This window comes from Zosterops lateralis, assembly GCF_965231275.1.
Source record: "Zosterops lateralis genome assembly, chromosome: 16".
In the NCBI taxonomy this organism is placed as follows: Eukaryota; Metazoa; Chordata; class Aves; order Passeriformes; family Zosteropidae; genus Zosterops; species Zosterops lateralis.
In genome coordinates, this window is record NC_139776.1 from 7,507,090 (window position 1) to 7,527,983 (window position 20,894).

Sequence of the window (20,894 nt, forward strand, 5' to 3'; positions counted from 1 at the left end):
ATTCACCTTCGTGATCCTGTGGACGCGCGTCTGCTCCCCGGCACAGACATGGCCACGGTGCCACCGGTCCTGGGCACAGGGAACTGCGGGCAAAGGCAACAGAGAGAGCAGGTGAAGGCAGGAAAATGGCCCTGATGAGATCAGGACCCTGTGGGGTGAGCCCAGGCACCAGGGCATCAGTATAGTCCCCAGGGCCACCAGTACAGAGACAGATGAGGACACATCCCCTGCACATCTGAGCTGTGCTTCCCATTTGTCTCCCAGAAATGCCAGAATGCTGCATGCCTGTGGTCCCACCAGGATCCTGTGGGCCCAGTGCTCTTAATTTAAAAGGCAGACCAGAAGCAGAGCAGGTGCCTCCCCATGGTCTGGAACCTCTTTATCATCATGGGACAAGCTTCCCCCTGCTCCCATCCCTGTCAGGAAGCAGGGTAATGCCACAGGGACACAGAGTGCCTGCAGTGTTGGCATTACTGTGGGCAGAGATGGTACAAGGGCTCTGACCCAGCCACAGAGCTCCCCAGGCAGGCAGCTCTCCCTGCAGTGGGCTGGGTGCCTGCTTTTCCTTAATTAAGTGCAAATCCCCCATTCAGCAGTGAAATCAGGTGAGGAAGAACAGATCCCTGCATGATGAGGCAGCAGCTGCTAATCCCTAGGGAAACACAGAGCCCACTTTCCTGTAAATAAATAGGCCAGATCCAAAGGCTTGCAGCACCTCGGGCACACGCAGGATGTGAGGGAGTGAGGGAAACATCTGCTCAGCACCCGCATCCTGCTGAGCATCCCATGGCACCACTGGGATCCCCACTGTGCTCCCACATTGCCAGAGACCAACAGGCCAGGGGCAGTGTGCCTCCCCCCTCCATCCCCAGGCCTATTCACAATGCCAGCATTTATCTCAGATTTTGGCAGAGCAATGCAGGAGATGGGACCTGCCAACAGATAATCAATGGGTGACAGGAAACACTGTATGCTGCTGGCCCTGCTCCAGGGGAGTGCGAGGAGTGGGACAACAGGGGAGGCAGAACAGGAAAGGGGGCACATCCAGCTCAGCCCAGTGCAGCCTTCCACAATTACAACCCCAGGTTTCTTCCAGGATACCTCAAAGCCCACCCTGGCCAGTCCAGGGCCCTGCTCTGCCCAGGATTTTCTGCTCCCTGACCCCCAAACCAGGGCACCAAAAACCCCAGAGCACTGGTGCTGTGAAGTCCCGAGTCCCAGTAGGCACAGTGCCCTGTGACAGAGGGGTCCCAGCACCCCTGGGACACTGCAAGGAAGATTTGGGATCCTGCTGCTCCCACCTAGGATGGATTTGCCTGAGATGACCAGAGCAGGGGAAGGCAGTGTTCTGTCCTGCTGGATCACTGCTCCCAAGTGGGCAGCGAGCTCTGCTACTGCAGCAGCGTGAATCAGCATCCACCAGGAGCCGTGTGTGCCCTCAGGCTGGCAGGAGCATCCTCCAGGATTCTCCGTCACCCTCCAGTGCCACACGGGGCTGCAGCACAGCCTGGGCTCCAACAGCTCTCCAGCAGGGATTTAGGGAGATTTGAGAGGGCTGATTCCTCACCCTCTCCCCTGCAGTCCAGTGGTATCTGGTATTATCTCAGGGCCTGTGGTGCCCATCATCAGCTCAGCTGTACCTGGATCTTCCCCACTCATGGCAAGGTCACCCTCATGCCACACTGCTCTGTGCAGGGGTCCCTCTGTGCCCCACTGACACCAGCAAGTGCCAGCACTGCAGATGGCAGGTGTATGTCCAGCACATGGGGCTCCTGAGAGCACCCCACAGCACACCCCAGGCACCTGCTGCCAGCACTGCAGCCTGGAATGGCTCTGTGGGGACACTTGGATTTGGCCTCATGTCTGAGGACTTCATTTCCTCCTCCCACTGCTGCAGACTTGCCTGGTGCCCACACAGAGGCTTGATGCCTTCCACAGCACCCAGGGTGTCTGGAATTTAATCAGTGATAATAAACTGTCATTATTCCCACAGGATCAATGGGCCACTTCAGTCTCCCAAGAAGCCTCACTGTGCCCACAGGCTGCTCAGGACAGGAAGGGTGAGCAGAGCAGATTCAGCACCAAAGCTGAACAATCCAGAGATTGTCCTACAAACCACCTGCATGTGGTCCAGCACCTTGCAAATCCCCTAAAATGCAGCTTGAGGGCTGAGCAGGGTGGGCATTGCCCATTGCAAAGACCAGTGTGTTGCTGGTGCTGCCAATAGCAAAACTCCCTGTGAGTCTCCCAGCACATGTGGAACAGAAGGGCAGAGCTTTTACAAACAACAGCATAAACCAGGGCCTGTTCCATGCAGTGGAATTAGCCTGGAGAATTCCTGATAAATAAAAGCAATGGGCCTTGATAAGGAAACAGCTGGAGCTACAGCATGAAATAGCAGATCCCCACAGAGGGCTGGGATGCAGAATCAGCACAAGTCTCCCATATTGCCACTGTCCTGGGGTGGGTGACACTATGGGGCTCATCTCCTTGTGGGTCCTCAGCTCCTGCCAGCCACAGAGGGGACCTGAGGCACGGCTGATCACACCATGACTGATGGATTGCAGAGCAGTGACAGAGTGGGGGCTCAGCCTGGTGCCCCAGAGAAGATTTCCCCAGGCTCAGCAGGATCATTGCCCCACAGAGATGCTTCTTCACCTCAAATCCTGCCACTTCCCCACTCTGGATGCCCTGGCTGTGCCAGTGATGGACAAACCAGGCTGGGCAGGTGTGGTTTTCCTAGATGCTTCTCACATGGGAAACAGGGACACAGGACCCCTGGAGAGACTCTCATCACTGGCTCAATGAAGCTTCTGATGGTTCCTCAGCTTGTTCCTTTGAGGGTTTCATGGCTGCAGGCTCAAGAGTTTGCTCCCATCAGCTTCCAAAGCTCAGCTTCTGTGGGATTCAAAGGGATCCAGCTGCTGCCAGCTCACCCTGTCCTCACAGGGAGCATGAGAGAAGGTGTGAGAGCCCACAGCTCACTGCCAGTGTGAACCCTCAGCACAACACTGCTGTGCCAGCAGCCACCACATTTCCCTGGATTTCTCGCTCACTGCTTCCTTTGTCGAGGCTCCCATCATCCTGCCTGCTGCCGGATTCCTGTGTTTCCCTTGGCACATCCTGTGTGAGGAATATTTTGCCATGGTGGCACCGAGCCCGAGCGTCTGAGAGCAGCTTCACCCACTGCAGAGACCTGGGAGAGGAACCGTGGTGTCCCCATGGGTCCCTGGGAGATCTTCAGCCTCTCAGGATGAACAAGATTAAAAGCAGAGGGAAGACCAAGGAGGAAACCACAGTTTTGTTTTCCCAGGGGCCAAAAAGGGCTCCCAAGGACCTACCCTGCCTTACTGACACCAGCTCTGCTTTTCTACACACTAAAAATAAGCAAAGTGTTGGATGTGGCCAACAACCAGCAGCTGATGTGGGGCAGAGCCCTTGTTCCTGGACAGTGGCAAGGCCAGGACTGCTTGCACTGGAAAAGGGACTGGGATACAGCTGGGTTGCAGTGGGAAGGAGGAGGATGTAGCAGCCAGGGCTGGCAGAAGTCCTGGTGCAGGAGGGGGTCAGCACTGGGGCCACCACCTGGGCAGCTGGGGGCAAACATCCCTGACTCTGTCCACTCCTCCTACTGCCATGGGGAATTTTTGGGATACAGGGATTGCTTTGCTTTTGCTCCAAGAAGATCCCAAGGATGTGGCAATATCTCCAGAAGCTGGGAGCCTCTGTTCCAGTGTAGACGGATTCATCCCAAAGCATCACCTGGGTCCCAGGCAGAGAGAGATCATGAAATTACAGACCCATTTAGGTAGGAAAATACCTTTAATACCTTCAAATCCAACTGCTAACCCAGCACTGCCAAAGCCACCACTAAATCCAGCTCAGGGCAGAGACGAGTGCTCGAGGCACAAGCAGAGACAAACCCTGTGGGGTGTTTATGCAACGCCACCAGAAAAATCAATGTTGCTAAGAGTGGTTGTATCCCATTCCAAAAGGCAGGAGCATCTCCTTTTATTCTCCTATTTGTTATAAAACGCTGAGTTGACATCCAGAGATTACAGGAAAACAGACACCATTTGGAAAGCTCGGGTTATGCAGCTCATCACTTTTCCAGCTGACCTGGCTGCAACTCCAAATGGGGAGGTGGCAATTCCCAGCCCTCATTAGCTAAAAGGTGCTTGACCAGAGGGCAAAGGCTGGGTTTTCATTGGGGACTCTGGAGCCAAAGGGAAATGGGAAAAGAGCTCCATGTCAAGTGCTGTAGCAGCATGAGAGCAGGCGTGGGATACCCAGGACACAGACCCTGTGGCCTCACCCAGGCCAGGAAGGTCAGCAGGATGGGATGGAGGTGACATCCCACTGCACAGCCCATCCTGCAGAGGTGCTCTGGCAGGAGCCGAGCCGAGCTGTGTGAAGCAAAAGGAACAGCCCACTCCTTTGAGATACAAAGGCAAAAACCTGGAAGACAAACCCAGCTTCCAGTGCAACAGCTCCTCCTCCCCTCGGTGCCTCGGCGCGGCGGAAGCAGGTCTCCCCTAACCACCATCCACCTTGAGTGAGGGCTGGCAATGACGGCGGTGCCGGGGGATTAGCCCTGCTCCTCACACCGCTGGAATGGCCTACTTTAACCACACACCACATCTCCTGCCTCAGCCCACTGCAGCACTTCCGAGAGGGGAGCACGGGCACTGCCCCTCTGACCCCCACCCTGGGAACCCTGGACACCAGGATTTGCATCTCCTGGCACAAGGTCACAGCACAACGTGCCTGTTGCTCAGAGAGGGTGGGAACACAGAGATTTTGTAAGCAGAACAGGCACCCAGCAGTGGGTTCTGTGCGACAGCCACAGCGCTGACCTTGTGGGGAGGAGAGAACAGAGCACCCGGCTCATCAACCTGCTCGGGTGCTCCCGTGTCCCTTTGGAGATGGAGCATGAAGCCATTAAATAATAAAATGTCAATTGCAGAGCAGCCCCAGCTCCTGCAATGCCCCATGGTGCCGGAGACGCTTTGGGATGCTGCACGAGCAGATATGGGGCTGGTACTTGAAGGGAGAGTCTGGTGCATGAGATGTGGGTTTGGAGCGTGCAGGGAGGGTCTGGGGTGTGCAGAGACAGTCTGGTGCATGTGATGTGGGTCTGATCCATGTGACATGGGATTGGTGGATGCAGGGAGGATCTGGTGCATGAGATCTGGGTCTGGGGTGTGCAGTGAGGGTCTGGTGCTTGCAGGGAGGGTCTGATGCATGTGACAGTGATGCAGACAAGGGTCTGGTGCATGAGATATTGGTCTGGTGCATGTGATGTGGGACTGGGGCATGCAGGGAGGGTCTGGTGCATGAAATGTGAGTCTGGGGTATGCAGGGAGAGTCTGGGGTGTGCAATGTGGGTCTGAGGTGTGCAGTATGGGTCTGGGGCGTGCAGGGAGAGTCCTGTGCATGTGAAGTGGGTCAGGTGCATGAGATGTGGGTCTGGCGAGTGCAGTGCAGATCTGGTGAGTGCAATGTGAGGCTGATGCTGCTGTGTGGGTCTGGTGTGTGTCATACAGGTCCAAGGCTGTGAGGCAGGACCAGTGGGTGTGCTGGGGGTCCAGGTGGGTTTGCAGCGTGGGTCAGGGTACACAAGATATGGGTCTGATAAGTCAGACATGGGTCTAGAGCGTGCCATGGGGGTGCAGCGCACGCCGCGGGCTCTGGTGCAGCAGAACGGCTCTGGTGTGTGCCGCGGGGGTCTGGCACACGCAATGCGGGTGCGCTGCGGGCCCGATGCGTGACCCGCCCCGAGCCCCCTGTGCCCCGGGAACCCCCTCCCGCTCCCGCCCCCCCAATGCGGAGCGGCGCCGGCAGACCCGGCTGCGCCCCCCGCCTCCCCCCACCCCGAATCTGCGGCCAGAAAGGGATGAGTCACGGCGGCCCCGGGCCCCGCTGCGCGCCCCCCGCACCGCGCCCCGCACCGCTCACCTGCGCGGGGCCCCGCCGATGTCGGGGGCGGCAGCGCCGGGGCGAGGGGCTCAGCGACCTGCCGGGGAAAGGGACAGAGCAGACGGTGAGCGGCGGCGGCGGCGGCGCGGGGCCCGGTGGGGTACCCGGTGCCCGGTGCGGTGCCCGGTACCCGGTGCGGCGCCCCCCGCCCCGCACCCCGCGCCCTCCCCCGCCTCCATCACCTGCGCCGGCCTCCATGGGTGCGGCGGGGCGGCCGGGAGCGCTGGAGGGATGAGGGAGGGATGGAGGAGGGAGGGATGGAGCAGGGAGGGAGGGAGGGATGGATGGAGAAGGGAGGGAGGGAGGGATGAGCCGTGCAGCTGCGTAATTTGCTCCCTCCTCTGCGATCTTAAAGCGACGGCGCAGCGGGTGCCTCCCCCCGCCCCCCCGCCGCCGGGTTTCCCCCCGTTTCTATGGCAACTCTCCTCTGTCGGAGCGGCACAACCACCTCAAAAAAAAGAAACCAGCCGGGTTTTAGGGTCCCTCCCCGTCTGCGAAGCCCCCCGGGCGGGGTATGCCCTGGGCTCCTCTCCCCGCGTAACCCCGGAGGAGGAGGAGGAGGAGGAGGAGGAGGAGGAGGAAGGGGAGGGGGGAGCCGGGGCGGCCCCGCGCTGCTGCCACCCGGCCCTCGGAGTCCCCCCAGCGTCGTAGTTTTAATTTTAAGCAGTCCAGCCCTGAGGAGATCCCTGCCTCTAATTAGTGACGCACTTTCATAAAGTCAAGTCATTAAATAACCGGATTCTGTACCCCATTTCAATCCCTCTGGCTCAGCCCTGATCGCCGGGGCTGGGGTGGAGAAGCAGCAACAGCCCCCCCGAGCTGCTGTCCCGGGCTGTGACTGGCGTCCGGCAGGTTTGGGACATGAGGCTGAAGGCTGGCACGGCACGGCACGTCCCGTTCTCCAGCACAGCCCGGTTACTCATGGCACTTCCCACACGCTTCCTGCTGTAACTGTCAAGATCAACCTTCCCAAATTATTTGCCGAGGAAACGTCTCGGGAGCCCCCGCACCACGTCCTGCAGCAGGGCACCGGCTCCTGGGGCGCCCAGGGTCGGCTGCGGACACTCCCCTGGGGACCAGGAGCATCAGAGATGCAACGTGCCTGTGTTACCAACATCCACGGCATCCACAACATACGGACTTATGGAGGGAAATATTCACAGTCAGAGTAGAACCTGTGCCCAGTTTGGGTCTGAACCCCAGGCCCATTGTGCTTCCCAGACATTCCCAGCTCCCTTTGTTACTCCCCCATGGTTATTTCAGAGTTTTGACAAACCTGTTTGGTAAATACATGTCAGTCTTTCTTCTAGCACAATTTCCTGCATGATTTGTACCTCATTTATCCTGACACACAGACTGTTTTCAGTGTATATATATATATATATATCTCCTGCCTCCCATTTATTCCTGCCCGCCTCCAGCTGCCTTTTGTTTCCCTCTTTCCCGGTGAATCCAATGCACAGCCTCTCTCCTTGAAAGGAAAATTAATGAGTTATCACATCTGCTGCCACTGGAGCAGCTCTGACCATGTGGCACAGGCAGCAGCTCTGCTGTGAGATGCAGAGTCATTCCTGATGGCTTTTGGGAAAGAAAAATGGTTTCTCCTTCCCTCTGCAGTCTGCAGTGCTTGGTCTCCCAGGGTACTCTGACCTGAAGAGTGGGAGCAACGCTCCAGGGAGATCGAGCCTGCTGCAGGGAGAGAGGGAGAGGCTTGCACCAAACCCAACCCCTTTTCCCAGGTCAGCACCTGGCTTTGGAAGTGCCATAAGGAGAAGATGAGCTGCCCTTAGTTCCAGCCTTGGTCTGAGCCATATTCCTGTTCCCACCCAAAAATAGCATTTCTTTTGCAGAAAACAGAGATGTTTTTACCATACGGGGATGCTTTTCCCTTCTTTATACCCAGAAAAGGAACCCCTGACAGAACAGCAGCAAAAGCCCATTACATATTTAACCAAATATTCCTGTTCAGAAAGGACACTCAGCTGGAACACCCCCACAGCCAGTGGTCCCCCCTATACCATCCCCCTGCCCCACCCTGGGGCTTCACCTCTTTTAAAGCCTTTTTACTCCCTTAAACAGACCCTCAAAACCAAACCTGCCCAAATCCTGTGGGACAGGAACCACAGACATTACTGGGCCCAGAGAGACAGGAGTGTCACTGAGGTGAGTGAACACCTGGAAGTAGGGTGACAGTATCACTAATCCTTTCCCATTTGAAGTAAAATCACCAAGTCCCTGACTCTGGGATGAACCCATAGGATTTGATCCTTCAGAAGAAACACCAACAAGCAAAGGAAACATCTTTTGATTTTTATTGATTCTGCATGAAGGAACAGTGATGTCCCCACAGCACCAAAGCCCCTGAGTGGGACACAAACATTCCTCCTCCAGGTGGGAGGCAGACAGAAACCAAAAGCTTCAGAAAATTACAGTAAAAGGGATAAAATTTATCCTCAATTAGATAAAAATGCAAGGAACTAATAATATTTCAATAAACATCCATTTTTAAATAGGTCTACACATGAATAAAAGTGTTAATAAGTTAAAAAGCTCTGTGAAATTTGAAAATGCAGGATTCTAGGAAATAGAATGCTTGCTGCAGCTTCTGGACTCTTCAAGGGCCAGTGTAACCTCTGTCTGCCTGAACACACAAAAGCAACACTGGAGACAGTGCCCAGATCTTAAAATATGAAATCCTGAACATTCTTTGACAGGAACAATTTAAAATAGTCTAATTTTTTTTCCTACAGAGTAAACAGATAACTCTTATTGATGGTACTGGAGAATTAACAGACACAAGCCTCGTCAAAAATAATTTAAGCACTAAATTAGTCTCTGAGAAAGGTTTTGAAGGACTTCTATAAAAACCCCTCAAGGACTTTTATAAAATTCCTTTGAGGACTTTTATAAAATCCTTCACAATGTAAATCTCTTATGTAGAATATATATTTTTAGTGGTATTTTATTAACATATATAACTATCATATAAGTCATCATGTAACTATAAATATTAATAATAAGCCCTTAGGGATCACCTGGGACAGGACCCCTGCACAAGCCATTACTGGGTGGTGTAGAGGACAGGGAGCTCTGCTCATCTCCCACAGTTTGACAAGACATTCCATCCTTTTTCCAGGAAAACTATTTGCTGGAAAATGCAGCCTAAGCTGTATTTTGATGAGTTTATCTGATCTTGTCAAACATGGGCCCAGCAGTGGCTGTGAGGTCAGCAAAGGGCTCGTGCTGCCACAGCTCGAGGACCAGCTGCTTCTTCAGCACCAGAAAGATATAAAACGTGGCTGCAGCTTCTTTCCGGCTCTTTCTCCGGCAGAGCTCCCGAAAACTGAAGGAACACACACCTGATCTCTTCAGTTGCTGTGTGAGGGAAATGATAAATCAGTCAGGTCTGCTTCTCCACCAGTAAAAGCGGAGCCTATGGAGTCCAAACAGAGAGCACTGCATATTCTCTGCCTGAATGCTCCAAATAGGATGCAGTCTCCATAGAATTATGGAAGCACACAATGGTTTGGGTTGGAAGGGACCTTTAAGACCATTTCATTCCCCCATCTTGGATACTTTCAACTAGACAAGGTTGTTCCAAACCCCATCAAACCTGGCCTTGAACACTTCCAGGGATGGGGAGTCCACAACCTCTCTGGCTGTCTTCCATCTGTGTTTACAGAAGTGGCTTTTAACATTTTAATGCCATAACAGTGTTGGTATGTATGTGTGCTACTAAAATCTACAATTCCACCAAATTCCATTGCACCAGTGGAGCACTTCCATCGTGCTTTGTGATTGGTAACAATAAATATCCTCAAGCAATTCTTTGGTTTTGGAGTTATCTCTTGTTTTTAAAGGCTGTACTCAGGGGTAAATGCTCAGAACCTTTGAAATATGTAAAAAAAAAAAAAAAAAAAAAAAAAAGAGAATTCAGAAAATTCTAGTAATTCCAGCAGCTGTGGAAAGGAGCACCACACATCAAGCATCCAGAATCCTGATTCTTACAGAAATACCAAAAAAAGCACATGCTGCAAGTGAGAGGCAGAGACACAAAGAAGGAAGAGCTTTTCTAACATGGTCCAGCTGAAATCAGCACCGGCTTTTGGTATCTAATAACACAATCCAGCACTGGTACCTGTAGAGTTTTTTGTAACCGAAGAGTTCTTTTGCCCCATCTTATTTCTTCACTGTCTTTCCTGGTCCTTGTTTGCTCCTTGAGAAGAAGTAAACAGAAGGTTAGTCAGGGTTGTGTAAAAAGTCACACACCATGAGAAAAAGGACAGGAATTCCAGCCTGACTGAAAATCCAGCTGGAGCTGGGCATCTGGATGGCCAAACTCAGGGAATCTAGAGCCTCTGACACCTCTGTGCTCACACAAGGTTGTGTGAAACAAAGGAAAGAATGGGACCTGTGTGCTTTGTGCTACAGGGACAGCTCAGGTGCAACAGGCCATGGACATGGTCCCAGTGGGGCAGCACCACAGCCAGGTACTGCTTGCTCTGTGGGACTGGGATTCTAACAGGATTTGCACTGGTCAGGGGCTTAAAGAGATGTTCAAATATTTGGCTTGGGATTTTGGGCTTAACCTCTGAAGTCTGCAGCTGACTGCTCTGGTTTCAGAGTACCTGAGCATCCTCAGAGCCAGCAAGGTTGAAATTACTTCCTTCTCACCAGAAGCAAAACTCCCTGTGAGTTCATGATGCCTTTTTTTTTTTTTTTTTTTAATAAAGAAACAGGGTTGTCTTCTGAAACAAGGCAGGGCCACCAGCTTAGGACACACACCTTTGGCACCTCCACCTGCTGTGCTTCAGCTTCCTGGCCCAGGGAATTTTTTGAGCTGTCAGAAAAGGCTGCTCCATTCTCCTGTGAGCACGAAGAAGACAGTCACTAGGCCTGACCATTTATGCACACAGTGCAATTCTCATTATACAGTTCTGCTCAAAGAATTTATTGTACTGAACTTTTCCAAAATTAGTTAATAGCTGCTATTTCTACCATTTCTTTCCTGATACAGGGAAGGACCTTGTTGTAGGATTCATCTTACACCTGAATATGCATCTATGGGCAGAGTTCAGGCATGGAGCACACGTCTTCTGCTGCCATTAGCTCCAATTTCATTGCTTTTCAACATTAATGAGCCTCATATTCTCTAAATACCCTTTAGCATGAGTGAAGATGGAATAGATATTGCTTAAGTATTTCTTCAATATTTCCTCAATATGAGACACAAAAATAAGTTTTATTCTTTATAAAGATTATATTTGTCTCCTTAGTACAATATTTCATATTTAATATTAATCTCTCATTTATGCTTAGTGATTAAACTGCAATCTATGCTGATTAATAAACATTTTAATTAATCATTCATTCATTGTGGGAGTTTACCAAATAATAATTAAACTTTCATCACACAAGCTACTTAATGCTCCCTTGACTGGTTTTAGCATCCTTTCCAAACATTAACAATTTCTTAACATGTTTTAAACGGAACATTTGCAAAAAGTGGAACCAATAGACACACTTAGATCTCTAATACTGGGGAAAACTGCTCACTATAATTTCACCACAGTTCTCATTGGTTTCATTTCTGTCATTCTGTGATGCCAACATAAAGGAATCATTTCTAATTTTTCTCTCAGTCTCGGAATGAGCTGGCTCCTGCAGATAACTTGGCTCTTCTACTGGCAGCATTTCTGTATTAATAGAAAACCAAGGTTGAAGAGACATTTACTGTGAATCACTGTCCTTAATAAAAACCCACTGAAAACCAAAAATCACACCCAAGTTCAGAGTCTTAAAGAGGAAGAGCTAGAATAAGCAAATATTGAAGAAACATCATTCCCAACAGGAGCATGGAAGAAGAACCTTCCAAGGCAGGTTTTCCTTTTCTGAAAGTTGACCTTTATGGAGTCACAGGAGGAGGGTTTGTTAATTAATTTCTGAGGCAGGTTAAGTTCCCAGCAGAGCAAAGGAGTGAAACTGGATACATCCTTCTCAGAAGATCTAAAATGGAACATTTCTTCTTGCCTGATATTAACCAAACACATCATCCAGATACAAGTAGAACTATTTACATTAATTTGGAATTTTGGAGAGCAGTTTGATTAAGCTTAGAATAAGTGGAAAGGTTGTTTTTTTTAATTATATTAATTAATTAATTATATTTTTATTATATAAAAAAGAAAAAAACACAAGCAACATTACCCAAATGGCAGTTTCAGAGATAAAAAGAGAAACCAAAGATGAAACCAAAATATCTCCTTATGCCACAAGGAAGAAAAGACTTGGATTTAATTTAATTTCTAAGAAACAAAAGGACACAAAGTAGTAATTTGTGGAATACTGCATACAAACACCTCTTGTGTCTCTCAAACATTATGTAGAATGGAAAATACTTTCTAACAGCTAATTCTGCACAAGAGAATTAAAGTATTACCTGTAGTATCTTGCTCTTGTCTCATTTCTTTCATTTCAGACATCCTCTGTATTCCATTTGCTCTCATCTTAAATCTGTCAGTCTTGAAGCACTTTTCAAACAACTGAAAATAATTATTTTTTTCTATGTTTGCTTTCAGAATATTATGTCAGATTATTTGCAAACATCAACACAAATATATGAATATGAGCTGTATGTTAATGATTGCAACCCAGAATTTCAGTATTTGAATTAGGTCACTCTGAAAATCTGCAAATTTTTTTGTTTGTTTTTAAGCAATAGCCTTCTGCAGCTCCAACATGAATTCTGTGAAAAAAACATCTTAGGAGCAGCTTGGATAATTTTTCTTGAAGCCAGCCAGTAAGGAAGGATGAAAGAAACATCTGCAGTTTTCATTCTCTTAAAGAGCAAGCTGTAATTCTGCAGCTGGACTCTAAGTGGTGAAGCTGTGCTGCTGCGGTGAACCCTCTAAACACATTCCGATATTCTAATAATAATGTCTGATGTACTTTTAAAGTAAATATAAACAAAAGATGTCTCAAATTGATTACAAAGAGGAAACAAACCGGGAAACAATACAACAAATGAGAAAGTATAAAAGAAATTGACAGAAAAGTAAAAAGTTGTGTCTCGGTATAAGATCAGTTAGGTGCCAGCCTGTGAAATGAAACATCAGCTCTCATGTTCCTTTTGTAATTTTTCACTTGTTGGCGTGCAGGAGGTTAAGGCCATGACCCCACAGATGATGAAACAGTTAGTGATGGGTGTGCAAACCATCAGGTGTCCAGCTGAGCTGTACTGCAGAGCAATGCTCAGTGCACACCTGCAGCCAGCTCCAAGTTCAGATCAAACAGAGTCTGCAAAACCTCTCTCAGTCAGATCCCAGCTCTGCAACAATCCTGGAACCTACACAGTGCCATGGACCCCACAAGGAACTGATCTTTACCTTCTGCAGCTGAGCATGGAGCATAGGCTGTGCAGCATGGGACAGGAGTTTATCCACCCCTCCCCACTCCTTCCACATCATCGTTTTCTTGGTCGGGGGAGCGAGGTCCAGCGTGGCCAGGAGGTCGGTGCAGCTGGAGAGCTGCTTGTAAATGGTGTGGCAGCTGAGCTCCTTCTCTTCATCCACCAGCAGCTTCCTCTTCCTTTGTTTTTTTTTCCTCTGGGTGACAGCTACATATAGCAAGTATTAATAACAAGTCTTAAGGTGTATTCCTAGGACATTAGGCACACAAAAAAAGCCCAGTGAATCAACCTGGCTGCCAACCTTTTGAATGCTGCCTAGACTTGAAAATTAAAGTACAAGCGCACAGGCCATTCCTCCGAAATCTTCTATGAAGTTTTCACTCTTTGTACTCTTTTACTGGAAATTCCCTTATGTTTAGTTGTGGAAGACAAATGACTCTTTTAATAAAGAGCTGGGAACAGGAGAACTTAATGAGAACACATGATAGAGCAACAAGACTGAGTAAGCTGTCTTTAATCCATCAGGAAGTAAAGAGCTCCAGGAACTGCTGATGCACTCAAGAGGTTTCATTACCTCATAATTAATATCTGTATTTGTCATCAGTTTAATCCTTTAGCAATTTAATCAAGATGTAAACACAAAAGAAAGACACAGATTAGTTATATAGCCATAACTTCCTGGATATTATTTGGGCAGGCCGGAAAATTCAAATATTGTAAATATTGCTGTCGACATGAGCTTGTTTATTCATGAACAGCCACCAATGGGATAGGGGACATTTAGATTTCCTCTACAGAGAAAATGTAATACTTTTCACCTTGGATCTTGTTAAAAGTTCACAAACCAATGTTTTCCAAAGGCTTGAAAGTTTTAGGATTGTGATTTTAAATATAAAAGTCACTGATACATCACTGGCAATTATAGTTTTTCAGGTGAATCTTCAATAACACCCCTGAGGCCAAGCTTGCAATGCTACCAGAGCAACAAAACTTGACTTGGTACATGGAAGAAACTGCAAGTGGAAATTTAGGCAGTTAAGATAAATAACCTGAATCTGGGTTTGTATAATACTTAACGTAAAATGGAACTCTGACAGCAGGAGCAGATGAAATCTAAAGTGGGAATAATCTATATTGCACGTATTTTCACTACTAAAAGGCAAACCAAACCAAGTTAATGTAAACATTCATCAGAAACTGATCAACGTCTGACCTGTATCATCAACTGGCTCAAGCACAAATTCTTCTTCCTGGAACAAAATTGTTGTCTCACTCATTGTGTGGTTTACGTCCTTAACCACGGTGTCTGCACAGTTGGACTCAGCTGCAAGAAAACCCAGTATATAACTCAAATTAAAAAAAAATTACAGTATGGACTGATTTCTCAATCACACAACAGAGAATGATACCAGACAAAAACAGTGAGAAATAAGAAACTGTAGTTTTGTTTATAATCTCACTTATGTTCACCAGTTCCCTCTCATATTCTGCCCTGCACACATCCCTTCACTGATCCCAGAATGACCAGGCTGTAGCAGAGACAGAAGAACTGATTTGGGGGAAAACCCACACAACAGAAAGTGTTTAGTTTCAATCTCTATCTGTTTCCAGTTCCAGGCAAGTGCATGGCAGTGTGGACATTTCTGTCAACAGAAAAGGAACAAGTGGCACCAGCAATAGAGCGATGAGAGGCAAGAGCCACTCTATCCCTTTAAAGCTGTTCCAGAATTCTCTGTTTTAAACTAACACTCTGATGGGGAAGTAAGGATTTAAGATGGCAAAATTTTCTCAGAAATAGTTATCAAAGCTTAATTTCTTTCATCAACGTCAAACCAAAAGAAGATTAACAACACCTTTATGAGCTACTTAAGTGTCATTTGTCGCAGAAATATGAAGCCAGATATAGAAGCACAGAACCGTTTCTGTTGGAAAAGACCTTTAAAGCTCTCACTAGGAAAGTTCACTGTTACAGGACAGCCTTATTTGTGTTTCTTTCCCCTTCAAAAGGGACATCACACTGTGAGCAGCAGGGTGGACCAACAGCATATCCAACAGGATGTCACATGAAGGTGTTTCTAAGCAATGTCAAGTTACAAATTTGGAATCCCTAAATCAAACAAAATTATCCTGAAATGGTGCATGAAGCAGTTTAGGGGGGGAAAAAAAAGCAAAATAGATGAAGAAAGGAAAAAGGCACAAGGATACTACAAAAAGCTGAATGTGAGTGACATTAGGCATTAACACAGGAACAGAGGGTTTATGTGAGATGGAGCAGACACTGCAAACTCACTGGCTGTGCTGTTCTCTGGCAGATCTTGTGACAAAGGACGTGCTTCCTCCACATCAAGAATGTCTTTATCTAGGGCATTTTGCTCATCCCTCAACAGGATTTCTTAAATACAAAACACATAGTTCTAATCATTCTGAGCCTTAGAAGTCATGAAATAGCCTGATACAGCCTAATGTTAGTCAAGGTTAATTCTCTGCAAAGAAAGCAAGCTCAGCTTCTGCAGATGGCTGTCAGTGATACGGCTGTCTGCAACAGCACACAAAGGAGGGGATTAGCCCCAAGTTTGAGATTATCACCCTTTTTTTGAAAATTATGGCCTTGATAGTGTTAACAGGTATCAATCTGTATGGTTCATATGAATACTCTAAGCCATAATGATGTAGAAGCTACTTTGCTGCCTTTGTTATTACAACAGTAAGGATTAAAATGCTGCACCATTTTACCTTTGAAAATAAAAATTAAATTGTTAAACATTAAACATAATTTTAATGCCTTTAACTCTAAAATAATGAAACACAGCCTTTAAATCAATTTGATTTGGCAGTTTCTAAGTGACTATAGATTTAGTGACAGGTAGGAAAAAAAAGTATGAAAACAACAAATAACACAGAATTTATGTTTGACAACAATCACTTTGGTACTTTCTTGACTGCTTTCCTGTAAGAATAAAAAATTTGGAAAGGAACTGGTTCTGTTTGCCTGTAGCAAACCCTACCAATCATATCTGCAGCATCATCCTCATCCCCAAAATGGTCATCCTGGAAGCAGTAAACATCTTCGTGCAGCACAGATTTGTCTCCACTGGTGCTGGCTGAGTTGGGATCGGCCACCAGACTGTTACTGCTCGTCAGGACACTGCCCTCAAAGAAGCTCTGTCTCCTCAGTGCATCTGCTTCTTCATCTGAGGGAACACACAATTCCTGATCCCTCATCTGCACGAGTTTTGGAAAGCCAGATTTATTAATTTCCTAATTTTTCAAGTAATTTTTAAAATATTGCAAGACATCCCATACCTCATAATATAAACAATGTTATCTAATTTAGTAAAAGCAGGAAATGTTTGGTTTGGTTCTCAGTCTCTGACACCAGATTATATTGCTTACACAGAATTTTAAACCTAAGACATCATGATAGGCCAATCAACAAAAGCAAAAAACAAATGCACTTTTAATCACAGCTTTTTCACACGTAGGAAGGGCCCACATAAAAGTTTCACATAAAACATTCTTCCCCTTATGAAATACTTCCAATTTCTCAACTTCTCTCACCAAAGTTTCTATCACAGAGAAGTATACTGCTTTCATAATCCTCTGCAAGTGTGATTTCTTCAGCTCTACTCTGATTCAAGGTAAAATGTTCAGCAACATCAATGGCCCTGATGAAAAAAATATTATAAAAATATAGGGTGAACTGAAACCCATTGAGCATTCAGCTGGAACGTGAAAACTTGTTTCTAAACAGCCTTCAATCCTGGCATTTTATCACAAGCCCCCATATTTCTCCACTCTCTTTTGCAAGTAAACTTGGGGGTTTGTGATTTTGTTTTTGTGTACCTTGTCAGAAGGCAACTAATTAGTGAAACATCATTTAAATAAAATGACACAACTCTTTGGGCAGGCAGAAAAAACACCTTCACAGAGTCAGCACACTGAGGCACTTTATTAAAGTGTATTATATTGCAGCTGTACTTAGAAAATAAACTCTTACTGATGCCATCAAACCACATTTATGAGGAGGTACAGAGCAACCCTCAGTGGAAATCTCTTGTCCTGTACCTTTGGGGCATCAGAGCCATCAGAAACATGACTTAGCCTCCTGCTTTTTATCAGTTTTCTACATTAATGCTGCTTTGTGTCAAAAAAGCCTAAGAAATATGCTGGCTTTTTCTCAGGAGCCAGGCTGACTATTGCAGATAAAACACCCCAGCCCCAGAGAGCAGTGGAGCAGAAACAAAATGAAGTTACCCACTGGAACAGTGCAACACTTTGTGGTTACTGGCCACATTTTTCAGGATTAATACTAATTTTTATCTCTTCTCTTGAGGTTCAGAAAGCTGTTTGCATCCTTCACTCAGACAATTTAAAATCCTGAAGTCTAAGTTCAAGACATTATTTCATTGTGAAGGTCTGTTGATTAAAGGACTGAGGAAAGCTACCAAAGCACAACGCCTGTGGCTGTAGCCTTGCAGAGCTCAGAACTCAGGAGCATTCAGTTATTAAATCAAAACAACCCAATCTCAGTCTTGATCAGATAACAGCAAGTATGACTTTTACTTCTGAAAATACTAAAAGCATGAATAAAAACTAAGGAAGCATTTACTTTACATCTGGTAGTGGTGTTTCAAAATCATGAAATTCTTCAGGCAGCGTAATGGACTGATAAGCAGCCTCAAAGTTCTCTTCTGGAAGGTCAAGAAGCCCTGAAATAAACAGACAACATAACAAAATAAGTATCAATAAAATACAAGTAGTGTTCCTTCCCTAGTAGGTATAATAAGCCAATAAATCTGTCAGGAGGGGCTGCTGCCATTCTAAATCAAAGAAAGGTAAAGCTTAGGCACCCAAAAGTGGAATTTCAGTTTCCATGTCCTTAAGATGATCTATTTTTTACAGACACAAAGGAGTCTGCTGCAACAGGACTTGAAATATGTAAGTACTTGTGTTGGTGAACAGCTGTTTTAAGTCCCTGGAAGGTTCTCCCAGCTGACTTTTAGGCCAGAGTCTTTCACAGCACCACAAATGAACCAATGTGTTTTCCTTTCCTTTGCTCTGTCTCTATAACACTGTTCTCCAACATCAAATAATTATGTAGTCAGATTGAAATTACTTGGGAATCAGAGAATCCTGGGGAAATTCATGTGAGAAGAGATTTCTCAAGGTCATCCAATCCAACCTTTTGCTTGTAACAGGGTTAATTTCAAAGTCAGATCACTTTTGACTATTTCTGTTGATGGAGATTTCACAGCATCCCTGAACAGCCTCTTTCAGCATTCTACCACTTCTACTGAGATTTTTCTCCCCCCTTTTATCTAGGTAAAGTCTCTGTTGCCACAGCAGTGACTGTTGTGTGTTTTTGAGCTGTGTGGTGCTCTCCAAGCTGCTATAGGATCTATCTCCAAAATAGTCACAAGTTGTGGCCAGCAGATTTCAGTTGGATATTCAGGAAGAATTCTTCACTGAAAGAGTTTTCAAGCCCTGGGACAGGTTGCCTAGGGAAGTGCTGGAGTCACCATCCTTGGAGGGATTTGAAAGACATGTGGTATTTGGGGACATGGCTTAGTGATGGCCTTGGCAGTGCTGGGTGAACAGTTGGGCTGGGGTTTGGAGGGCTTTTGGTTCTACGACTCTCTAATTCTGTGATCATATCCTTGAGAATAATGTAGAGTAACAGTCACTATTTTGCAAACAGACCAGGTCACAAAGCACATTAAAACTGGCTGTAGACACTGGTGTTCTCAGGCTTTTTTTAGACAACAGTGCTTCCATTTATTGCCCAAGTACGACAAACACAGAGCCTGTTGGAAAAGGCTCCAGTCATCTCAGCTCCCTTCTCCCTGTCTACATGGCTACAGCTCAAAACACAGTCAGGTCTGGCACTGACACTGTTAGACATGTTGTTAATGTCATCAGAAATTAAAATTAATTATCTAGCAGTGGAGGCTGAACCCAAGCACCTTCTTGTAAGCCCACTTAAGATACTGTTTCTGTTAAGGGAGTCAAAGACCTGAAATGGCACTAAATTAAGCCAGACTAAACACCAGCAGCAGGCACTACTATGTTCAGTATCCTTTGGGATCAGTAATGTGTATTTAACAGAAATATCCAAAAAATTAAGTTTAAAAATGAGAGCAGTAAAGGACACAGATAAAAAAAAATGCTGAATTTTGTGTACACCTGGGCGAAAGGCTGTCTTCATTTTGGTCAGAGCTTCACTGCAGTCTGCCAAGAGGTACTTTGCTTTCCTGTGGTAAATCCGAACCACCCCCAGGAGTAAGTGTCCAGAGGTTCGCAGAGCTATAGCAAACTGTGAGGATATTAAAAAAAAAAAAAAAAAAAAAAAAAAAGTTGTTCAGGAGTTTGTGTTTTTGGCAAAAATATTACAATATTACACAGAAGTAATAAAATTCTCTAACAGAGATCAACACCTCCACCCCACGACTTTCCAGGGGATCACTCCTCATGCCACAGCCTACCTTTGGGGAGAGGATTTTTTGTACGGTGGCCTCTAAATTGCACTCAAAGATATGTGCCTTGGTGAGCTTCTTCTCCCAGTGGGCAGCCAGCCAGATTTTGGCCAGCGGGCCCCGCTTATTGATGAGCAAATTGACGTAGAACATGGTGCCTGGCCAAAGGTGTCAGGGCAGCCCTGACAAAATTCCCTGAGCTCTTCCCTTTGCAACAGGAGATGGGTCCTGGGGCTCCGAGTGGGATTAGGGATTTAGTGCAGTCTGAGGGGATGGGGACCCAGTTGGGTGCTGTGGGGAAGGGGGAGTTTAGTGGGGTCTGAGGCGATGGGGGGGACACAACCAGGCACTGAAGGGGAAGAGAGGATTTGTGGGATCTGAGGGGACAGGGCGCCCAGACAGATATTGAGGGGATGTGAGGATTTAGTAGGATCCAGAAGGGCTGGGATCACCCGGCTGGGCACTGAGGGAATGGGAGAACCCTGAGAGCACCGAAGGAATGAAAGGATTTAGCAGGACCCTCAGAGGGCAGGGGGGATTTGGCAGGATCCTTAGGGCATGGATCAGGGTAGATTTAGTGCCTGAGGGGACAGGGGGATCCAGTCAGGCCCTGAGGATTTAGGAGGACCCGAGGGGCCGGGGTGACCAAGACGCTGAGGGGACAGGGGGATTTAGCGGGATCTGAGGGGACAGGGGGGCTGAACAATGCCAAGGAGGGGCGCGTTGGATTTAGCGGGATCCTGAGGGATGGATGCCGCTGAGGGGCCCTGGGGGGATGAGGAGCCCCGCCCGGCTCTGGGGGCTCTGCGGGGCTCAGCAGGCGCTGCGGGGCTCGGCGGGGCGGGCGGACCCTCCTCAGGCCTCAGCCCAGGGCGGGAAGGCGCCGCGCGGGTCCCGCCCCTGGGGCCGCTGTGGGGCAGCTCCGGCCGCGGCCCCGCCGGGCCCGGGTCCGCCCGGCACGGCCCCTCACAGCCCCGCACAGCCCCCGCCGGGCCCGGGTCCGGCCGGCACGGCCCCGCACAGCCCCTCACAGC

At 47.6% G+C, this 20,894-nt stretch overlaps 1 protein-coding gene across 1 annotated transcript; it reads right to left on the reverse strand.

Moving 5' to 3' along the window:
* Positions 1 to 9,162: 9,162 nt before the first annotated feature.
* On the reverse strand, positions 9,163 to 20,029 carry RAD21L1 (RAD21 cohesin complex component like 1; the record flags this gene model as incomplete). Its single annotated transcript, XM_083873514.1, has 13 exons — positions 19,870 to 20,029; positions 19,571 to 19,700; positions 17,997 to 18,096; positions 16,946 to 17,052; positions 16,393 to 16,578; positions 15,678 to 15,779; positions 14,601 to 14,711; positions 13,365 to 13,594; positions 12,419 to 12,521; positions 11,536 to 11,675; positions 10,765 to 10,845; positions 10,118 to 10,195; positions 9,163 to 9,354 (listed from the first exon to the last, which is right to left on the reverse strand). Exons 1-13 carry the CDS (start codon positions 20,011 to 20,013, stop codon positions 9,163 to 9,165), a joined length of 1,704 nt encoding a protein of 567 aa, XP_083729640.1. The 5' UTR covers positions 20,014 to 20,029.
* Positions 20,030 to 20,894: the final 865 nt, after the last annotated feature.